Here is a 9,610-nt window from a genome sequence, read left to right as displayed (position 1 = left end):
GGAAAGAGCTGTTTGCTGTTGCTAGGAGTTCTGGCTTCTAGTCCTGGCACCGCGCCTCGCAGGAAAGCTTTGCTGTTTCCATGACAATTTTGGCAGTTTTCTGGCTTCTGGGCTGTCCTGCCTGGACTTCAGGAAGGGAATTAGGGAGATGAGATCAAGACGAGTATTTTGTTATTTTGCTTGAGAGCAAAGACTTTCCCACCCTACACAGTCTTCCCACACTGTGCTTGCAGATGCAGACATGTGGCTGCTGTGGATGTGTTTTTCTTCTGGGACGCATGTCTGTGTAGATCCACTTCACTCTCCCGCAGTTGGTCCCGTGTGACATGATATTGGTTAAGCCGTGAATTTCCGTTCACAGCCTGCGGTCACACAGGTATTCACTGATTTTTGGAGGGACCAGGCTGTTTTGAACGTGCTATGCCTACACCATTGTTGGCTGGGAATTATGTGTAAATATTCCTTGTTTCTGAAGTATACAAGAAAAGCCCATATAGGTGGAAACCTATTTATTCTTAATTTTCACTGCAAGAGGTGGCACATCATCAGGCTGCTGCGTTGTCCCCGGCAAATGGCAGTCTCAGGAAGGGGCTTAATACCCCTTGCAGCGAATTGCTGGAGGAGTCCCTGGAGGATACGGTTGCCGATTTTGGCCCCTGAGGGTCCATGTGGAACAAGCAGATGGCTGAAAAATACCCAACCTTGAGACCTGAAGGTAACCTGAAAACATTAGTGAAAATTTCGCCTTTCTGCAGGGAGAAAAATGAATACATTGCAGCTCAGACCTCTTGGAAAGATCTAATGTGGTATTTATTTCAGATATAAATTTGACTATATAAAAATGACACCTTTGTACTCAGCCTCTGGTGCCGAATCCAGCTCTGACTTGTAAATTAGGAGTAGATCCATTAAGTCGATGGAATTACAGCGGCTGATGTGACAGCAGCCTCACCTTGACAGTATTTCATTCACTGTGGGCTTCACTCTAATCTCCTGCTGGTATAAATCAGAAGCAACTCTGCCGAAGACAACGCTGGTGGAGAGGGAATGAAAGAGAAGCGGGATCAGTGTGTTTTCAGGCAGCGAATAACCTGTGCACGCTCTCCTGCCACGGAGGAGGCACCATCCCCACCACCTCGCCGGGCACTCGGGATCTGCGCTGGAGCCATGGCATCAAAAATGTTTTTTGCCCAAACTCTTGATCATCCTTTTATGTTGCTGTGTGGATGCCCCTCCGCGCCTCCTCCCCGGTGTGCCGAGGTCACCGCGTGGACCTCTTGGGGCTGCTTGTCCCACCTCAGCCCATTTCTCCTCCTGCTCTCAGAGGAGCAGACTGCAGCTTTGCCCCTGATGTGAGGGTTTAGGAGGAGGATTTTTGGTGCTTTTTGCCATCGCATATCCTTTTCTTGATGCATTTCTGCCAAGGGCTGTGCTATGTCGTTGGCTTTTGAAGGAGAACATCCCAGCTTTTGTGGAGACTTTATGAGTCAGCCCACTCCAAATACTGATCCGTACTGCCAGGCTGTGCAGGAACGTCTTGTTTTCTCCTGTGCTGCCCAGAGCCCAGAAGAACAGTCTGAAAAAGCAGAAGTGCTGGATGGAGCCTTCGGAAATCCGGGTTCAGTTCTGAGCTGAGGGAGGCAATTAGGGAGGTTACTGAGTCACAGCCGCTCAGCAATTACGCTGACATCTCAGGTGCAGGTACCACTTACCTGCTGCTGGTTGTGCACGTTCGTGCTGGAAATGGTCTTCCTCCGGGCACGTGGCTTTGTGAGATCCTTGGGCTGCCTCTGGTAACGATTACTGCAGATTTAATAGCGTTATTAGTTTAGCCAGTCAGACCTTTATCAGAAGAGATTAACAGGTGCGTGAGAGCTTTAATATCCTTGGCAGCTCTATTTCTTCCGCAGTAATTGCCTTAAGATGGTTTTATTTCACTGTCTGGGTTTTCTTTCATTCCCCCTTTTTATTTTTTAGCTTATTTCCTGAATATTTTGCCACATTTTCCTTCCTCACACCAAGAAATAGCAGCTCGTGACGTGTGGGCACCAGGTAATGGGATACATCTGCCTAAAGACTCATTCATACAGCTCCTTAATTCAGCAGCTCCGTTCTCGTGGTGAATGGCTGAGGAAGGCGAGGGTTGACTGAAAACGCCTCAAGTGGAAAATGAAGAAAGGCAAAGACTATGCGGCACCTGGGGTAGCAGCGTGCCTCAGCAGCCGCCCAGAGATGCTGGAGCATCGCCGGCTCCTGGTCGGCAGGTCCTCGCAGCCACCCTTCACGTGCTCAGCCTCTCTGCTGTGATTAGAAACGAGAATCGTTCAGTCTCCCCAACCCACACCGGCCAAGTGCAACAGATCCCCGAGCTGTGGCCAAGCCTGTTTCACGGAGCACGAGAGCCGACCTGGGAATCCTCCCTGGCGGCCGTGCTCGAGGACGCGGTCCTCGGCGTTTGGAGGTGCAGAGTTGAGGGACTCGGCTTGGCCAGGACACCAAACGGCCACCTCCTGCGGGGACAGGGGATGGCAGAGCCGCCAGGCAGATGGGGACAGCGAGAACCTGGCTGTCGGCGGTGCTGACTGCTCGCTTCTCTGCAAATTGGACCCAGAGAGCCTGGCAGAGGGCTGCAGCTGGGAAACGTATGCCTGATTAAGGCATGATTGAAGTTTGGTGGTTTTATCCTGTAGTGCACACAGCATTTTGTGCTCCGTGGTATCCGTCTGTTGTCATAAAACCTCACAGAGACAGGGGTAAGGCATACGGGGACAAGCTGTTAGGTCCGGGATCTTTCAGGTACAGAAATATTTCATATGTATTTTTAAAAATAAAATCTCCTTGGATAATTTCCCCCCCCCTACAGTTTGCAACATAAACCAGCTGTCTTAGGGTGCAATGATGTAAAAGGGAAAAGCTGGGCATAGAAAACGTTTTAAATCAAAGGTCACATTATAGCTCCACGAGACTTCCCCTTCGCCATGCCGTGAGGATAATCACAAGGGAATCGGTGCCCCCTGCTCCGGCAGGCCCCAGCCGGCTCCTTACCCGCGTGCTCCAGGCACCGATTTCTTCAGGGGGTTTCTTGCAATCAGCAAGAGACAGCAAGCAGGAAGGCTCCGGTGTAGATTCCTCACTTGGAAAAATGTTCTCTGCAAGTGCTGCATCCATCTTTATTGGTGAAATATTTCTAAATTATTATTTGAATAAAATATTAATGAAATAATTGGATTATATGACTGCCTCACAACCTTTAGTGAGCGGGTACCCTTGTAAGGTGGGAAACAGCATCCTTCCCTCTCCAGATCGGGCACTTACCCTAATGTGGCTCTTCCTCTGTCCCACACCAGGTTATCCCAGTTGATTCAAGCTAAGAATGACAAAAACCCTAAATCAGGGCAGCCGGGAGTCCCCATCACGGGCTGGCAGAGAACTTTCGGGGTGGGCAGTTGCATGAGACTGCATTGACTTTACAGCTGCGTTGTGTCAGCTCTGAGTCCTGGGACTTTGCCTAAAGACATTTAGTAGGTAGAGAAAGCAACTACTGCAATCCTGTGCCCCTGGGGCTGACCTAACCAGTAGTCATTCATTCCCAGAAAGTTTGGGAAAGTCTTATACGATCCCCATAAGTGCCAGGTGAGCAGTACTTTCCTGGAGGCTGACTTTCCCGCAGGGCTCCAGCCAGCTCTTTGGTTGTACCTGCTCATAGCTGCTTTATTTGTTCTTCTAGCAGCCTTTGGTGATTTATTTTCATGCTGAATATAATCACAAAGGTAAACTGAGCTGCGCTGATTTTTTCCTAGAAAATTCACACTGGTAGTTCTCTGGTTCTTTATAAGAAGGACATCACAAGGCAACTCCTGTGCTCGCCCTGCTCGTTTAGATATTTCAGGTCAGGAGAGCTCAGGTGTTTGTGTATGGGATGTTCTGTGGTGGGGGGAGTGTGGGAGGAGACGCAGGAACCGTGCTGGGGGCTACTGGTGTTGCCAATGACTCACCAGCCATCTTCCATCCTAGTTTGAATCCCAGCATCAGTAAGTCTGATATGTAAAATACCACCAGGCAGGAGTTTCCCTTTGAAGGACGTTCTTTCTGATGCTCAGGGTTGCTGCAGTGATGGTGCTGACCCACCGAGAGGGCTGGTGAATATTAGAAGAGGGACGGATCCGTTCTTTCTGTTGTGTTGCACTGCGGTGGGCACCGTGCACCATCCGCTGGGACTCCTCAGCTCTGGCTCTGCAAGTGACTGAGTGCGCATTTCCCAGCCTGTGCTGTGTCAGCGTTAACGTGTCCTACCTCCAGATGACTGTGTCCTGTAAAGTCTTACTGTTGATCAAATTATGCCAGGCCTGAAATCATCCCCTGCTCTCCCCCCTGGCTTTTTAAAACAGGGCTAGGTTAACGTGGAGGGCTTTTTGCATAGGGATGTAAGAATGAGGGTACCAAATAGACCAAATGATGCTCAGCCCAGCACCCTGCTCCCAATAGTGGCCGGTAGCACGCGTCCTGAGAAAGAGCAAAAGTGGAAGTTATAGGTTATATACCCAATGCTCTCTAAGCCAAAAGTTGCACCATTGTTTTTAATAGCCCTTGATGGCCCTTTCTGCTGTGAACAGTCCAGTCTCCTCTCAAACTCTTTTTATTGCTTTCAGCCCTCACCACCGCCTCTGCCCGTGAGCTCAGCGGCTGCCGCGGTGTGGGAAAAGGTGCTGCCTGCCCTTACGCATGCTGTCTAATCATTTCACTGGCTTCCCCTGAGTATTTCATTATAAGAAACAGTGATTCATCGTTCTCCATATGAGGGCTGTGTACCAGTCGTGATTGTACGTACCTCTATGATACCTCGTACTAAAGATTATCTTTTTTTGCCTCTCCAGTGGTTCACAGGCAGAAAATAAACCTGTAGCATCTTTGAAACAATACTGACAGTACAAGAACAGATTGTGGGATAATCCCAGAGAGAGTTACTGAACAGCAACTCTCTGTATGTCCTTACCGCAGCAAAGGGATTCAAGTAAAGCTGTTTTAAACATCCTATTTTGGTAATGTGGTAAAATGCCTGTATTGATTGAAATGGCAAAGCAGAGAAGAAAGACCCGTGGGGGGAAGAGTGGGACTGAGATGCATTAGCAGCATTGCTGCGGGAAAACATTGTCCTCAAGACATCTCAAATTCACATTTCCAGTCTGCCTGAGCGCATTTAGAGAGAAACACATTTCCTCAACCACACACCAAGTGCGAGACGTTCGGCGTGAGCTCCTTTGAGGAAACCATCTGTGTTCACCAGCCAAAGCAGAGTCTGCTCCCGATTCCTCGATGGACCAGGAGTCCCTTGAATGCCTATCAAAGAGCCTGCCATCAGAAACAAGGAGCTTGCGTGGCCTGGAAGACCCTCAGATGTCTTCTCAGCCCTAAATACAAAGGATGTTTTATCAGCTAGGAGGGGAAAAAAGCCACTTTCCCAAATGCTGAGGTTTCACCTCACTGGGAGCCAGCGTGAGTCACCCAGGCACTGCTGCGTTGCACAGACCTGTTCAGGTTAATAAAATCACTGCTGGATCCCGAGCGGCTCACGGGATGCTGTGTGGCTTTCACATTGACGTCACTGCTTCTCATTTACCCTTGGGTGATAGTGACCGAAATTCATTACTACCTGGCAGCCGTCGGGTAAGCCGTGCAAAATAAATCAGCGTTCTCCACAGCAAACAGGTGTCTGCAGCACAAAAGGAGCCATTCAGACCAGCAGGGCAGGAAGGGAGTTTTCATCAGAGGAGAGAAGACATGAATGAGTCGTTAGAGTGAGGGGAATTCGCAGGCAAAGAGCGATAACGGCAGAGGCAGGGGGAGTTTCGCTATAGAAACAGCGGAGAAGCGGTTGGAGCATGGGGAATCGGGAGAGAGCGACCGGAGACAAAGAGGAGTTAAAGTGAGCAATTCAACTTTATTATAGGAAAACAGGAACACTGAATGAAACTGGAAAATACATTTAAAAGTGTAAAGAGGAGGTGACCTTGCCACAGTGTGTCTTGGTGGTGGGGAGCTCTGTGGGGCTGGAGAAAGGCATGGGCATCTGCATCAGGAGGGGAAGGCACAGGCACATGGAGGAGAACACACAGCCCCGGGTATTTCTGCCTCCATGGAGGGTACGGAGACTTTCAGGGTAGGACCCAGGCAACAGCTCATGAGCTGAGTAAAAAAAATAAAATAATTCTCCTCTGGGATACTTTAAACTGTGAATTTCATGCACCTTTGATTGCATCGTTTGATCCTGGCCATTTTCAGAGCCAGGCCACCACATGGGACAGAGCTGGTCTGGCATCTCCGTGGTCCTTCCGCTGCGGTATATTCAGGGCTGGATTAGACACACTGGTCAGGGCAATGCAGGGGAGTTTCAGTATTGTGTCACGTCTGGTCTGGAGGTGGAGGACATGTGTTTCCAGGACATGGAGTCAGTGGGCATTCAGAGCAAGCTTTTAATGCTCCTCAGACTGGTACATTTTGCCAGCCCTAAAAATATGCCTTGAAAGAGGAAATAAAATCTTCACAGGCTTTTCTCCACAGCTACGAAAAGATCAAGCAGTACGCTCCTATATCACCTGCAAAAATGCAGATGTTCTCATCTCCCAGCACACATAAAAGCCATTTCTCACCCAAAGTAAATCTGGGTAGTTGTAATTTCTTTCTCGTTCACACAAAAAGAGAATACAAATTGCGGGTGGCACTGCCTGTTAAGGAGGAATCTTTTGTTTTCCAGGCAGATCATTAGTAACATAAAATGTTATTGTGCCATCATTACAAAGGTGGGAGTCCTGTAGGGTTGAATGGCTATTTTTCCTCTCTATTTTTTTTTTTTTTTGTGTGTGTGTGAGCAAAAGGCTCCCTGGAAGGCAGGAGGATATTATTTGAAACTTAGATTTCCCAGAACATCATTCCCTTGTTCAGTAATAAAAAAAAAAAAAAAAGAAAAAAGAAAAAAGACCCCAGTCATCAAAAGCCTGAATTCCATTTAACACAAAATCCTTTCCCGGGAAGGCTGCTGCATTGGTTCCGGGGCTCACTGAGAGTAGAGCCCTGCTGCGCCGGGCGCAGGCACACGACTACCCGGGGCATGGGCTCTCCTGGCGGCAGGAGACGGTGTGCCTCCCCCCACGCTTGGCCCAGGGAAGGGGCCGATCTCTACTTTCATTCCAGCCCTTTGGATCTTTGTCGGTTTGGGTTTGGTTTTTTTTCTCCCACCTGTTGCCTGTTCTGATGTTTTTTCACTTAGATCTTTGGCAGAAAGGTTTCCTTTCTTTACAAATACAGATCCAGTGCTCAGCACAAGAGAATTCTCAAGCTTTAGTAGGGCCTTTCGACGCTGACATAATAAAAATACACAATTTATTTATCAAAGCCTCCTTTAAAGGAGATGATGGAAGAAATAGGTTTTAACCTACTTCTGATCCTCAGGAAAAGCAAGCACTTTGATTCTCTCCTTCCCAGACAAATAGCATTGCATTAGTTGATTCTGATTTTATTAGCTATAAAACATTTTCTATTTTTATTTTCACATGCCATTGACTTTGTTTGGTACAGACACAGCTGAACAAGGGCTGGTTTTTCAAGTGCAAATCATGTTAATAGATGCCCAGTTCTTTCCACTCCACCCGCAGGAACATAGCTGTAAGAAAGAGAGCTGATGCCCAAAGAATATTTTCCAATTGCATTTCCTAAATCACTTCCGAGGCCACATTATCCCTTCTGAATTCCCAAATGCGGGGCTGTGATGGTTGCTTTAGTACTTCTGGCACTGTCTCTTCACATCAGGAGAATTTATTTGCATGAAGGAGTGAAACAATACGATCAGACAATGAAATCTCAAGTGGTAAAGTGTGTGAAATTCTCCGCTGCTGTTACTTTTTATGACACTTTTTCCAGCATTTCTCCACTGCTTGCAACTACAACCGACGGATTGGGAGCAGTGCTGCTTCTCACTGCTCTTTATCAGCAGAGGGTGAGCAGCAGCAAGCAGTCAAATCGTTGCTGTATCCAAACAGCATCTCTGCATCCGGAGATGGAGCTGCGGGCAGAGCTCACTTGTTGGGAAGTTGATCTACCTAATTATGTGACTGTTGACTGGGCAACAGGTCACATACCTTCTTGTCCCCAGTAAAAATCATTTGTCTTAAAACTTGATCTGAGTTAAAATACGTCATCTTTTTTTTTCATGTTATTTGCTTCTTTCCCTGTCTCTGTATTTTTGAACTGGTGGTGGGAGTGATTAGAAGAAAGTTTTTTTCCATCATTAAAATATCTGGTTCAGAAAGACCTCTAAAGAGTCATTAAATGCAGATGAGGGTATGAGGTGCACTTCCTGAGCAGAATTACAAGGAAGTGTTCTCATTGGAGACAGTGTTGAGAGGTGGATGCTGGCAGGAGTTCAAGCCTCCACACTTGTTCTTATGGCCATGACTTGCCTGACATCTCCTGCCCATGGCGGGGGTGGCGGAGGGTCCTTTCCTTGAAGGCTCTGTTGAACTCCGGTAAGAGAGCAGCTCCGGGACTGAGGAACGGGTTGTCCCTTCGGACAGGGAGAAATTAAAGAGGGAGACCATTCTTTGGTGGTACTTGCTCTTCATTTCCTTGGCTGACCTGTAGAGGTTCCCAACAAAGCAATAGCATATAGGGTTGAGGCTGGAATTGGTGAGGCCAAGCCACTGGGCAAAAGGTCTGAGCTGCAGGATCCAAGGAGAAGGAGTCACATCCTGCAAAGATTTGGGGATGTTGAAATCTATCCAGATGTCCATCAGGTAGACGGGCAGCCAGGAGATTGCGAACAGCAGGACCAGGGCCACCACCATCTGCGCTACCTTCTTGCGGATCTTCAGCTTGGAGGCTGGCAGAGATCGGTTCAGGGCAGTGCTCTCCTTCAGCTGGCTGCTGCGGCTCCACAGCCTGCGCACCGTGAGGAAGCAGATGACCATGTTGAACAGGACTGGCAGGCAGTAGAGGGCACAGAAGAGCAGAAAGTTGTAGGCTTGCTTGAGTCTCTCCTGAGGCCAAATCTCCCTGCAGATGGAAAACACCAGAGGCAAGCCCTCCACCACCCCAATCTCATCCCGTTTGTTCATGAAGATGAGGGGCATGCATATTCCTGAGGAAAACAACCACACCACCAGGATGGTGCTGAGGATCCTTTTCTGGGTGAAGAAAGACCGGGCGTTGAGTGGGTTGTGCACGCTGTAGTACCGGTTCACACTGATGACGGTCAGGCTGAGGACGCTGGCAGAGACAGAAACAGCCTGGATGAAGGGCACCGCCCGGCAGAGAAAGTCCCCGTACACCCAGGCTTTGTAGATGAGGTTGCCCACAGTGATGGGCATGCAGACGCACACCACCATGAGGTCACACACTGCCAGGTTGATGAGGAGGCTGCGGGTGGCACTCAGGCTGGACACTCGACTCCGGCGCTTCCTAGTGAGCACCCTGATGGACATGATGTTGCCCACGAAGCCCACCACAAAGGACACCAGGTACATCGCTGTGAGGCTGATGGTGACGGGCTCCTTCGCAAAGAGGAAGAGCATCTTCTCCAGCTCTTCCCAGCCCAGCTCCTGGCTCCCGTTCCAGAGCC

General features: G+C 48.8%; 1 protein-coding gene across 1 annotated transcript; it reads right to left on the bottom strand.

The window, feature by feature from the left end:
• Positions 1-8,360: 8,360 nt before the first annotated feature.
• LOC104287321 (galanin receptor type 1-like) lies at positions 8,361-9,563 on the bottom strand. The gene has a single exon (XM_009886015.1). The coding sequence runs from the start codon at positions 9,561-9,563 to the stop codon at positions 8,361-8,363; it is 1,203 nt and encodes a 400-aa protein (XP_009884317.1).
• Positions 9,564-9,610: the final 47 nt, after the last annotated feature.

Source organism: Charadrius vociferus, unplaced genomic scaffold (genome assembly GCF_000708025.1).
Source record: "Charadrius vociferus isolate BGI_N301 unplaced genomic scaffold, ASM70802v2 scaffold430, whole genome shotgun sequence".
Taxonomy (NCBI): Eukaryota; Metazoa; Chordata; class Aves; order Charadriiformes; family Charadriidae; genus Charadrius; species Charadrius vociferus.
The sequence above is the reverse complement of the archived record's forward strand: the minus strand, read 5'-3'. Positions and strand labels throughout refer to the sequence as shown.

What these genes read in the sequence shown, in the direction of transcription:
- LOC104287321 (XM_009886015.1), bottom strand. Translation starts at nt 9,563, where the DNA reads ATGCTCTTCCTCTTTGCGAAGGAGCCCGTCACCATCAGCCTCACAGCG.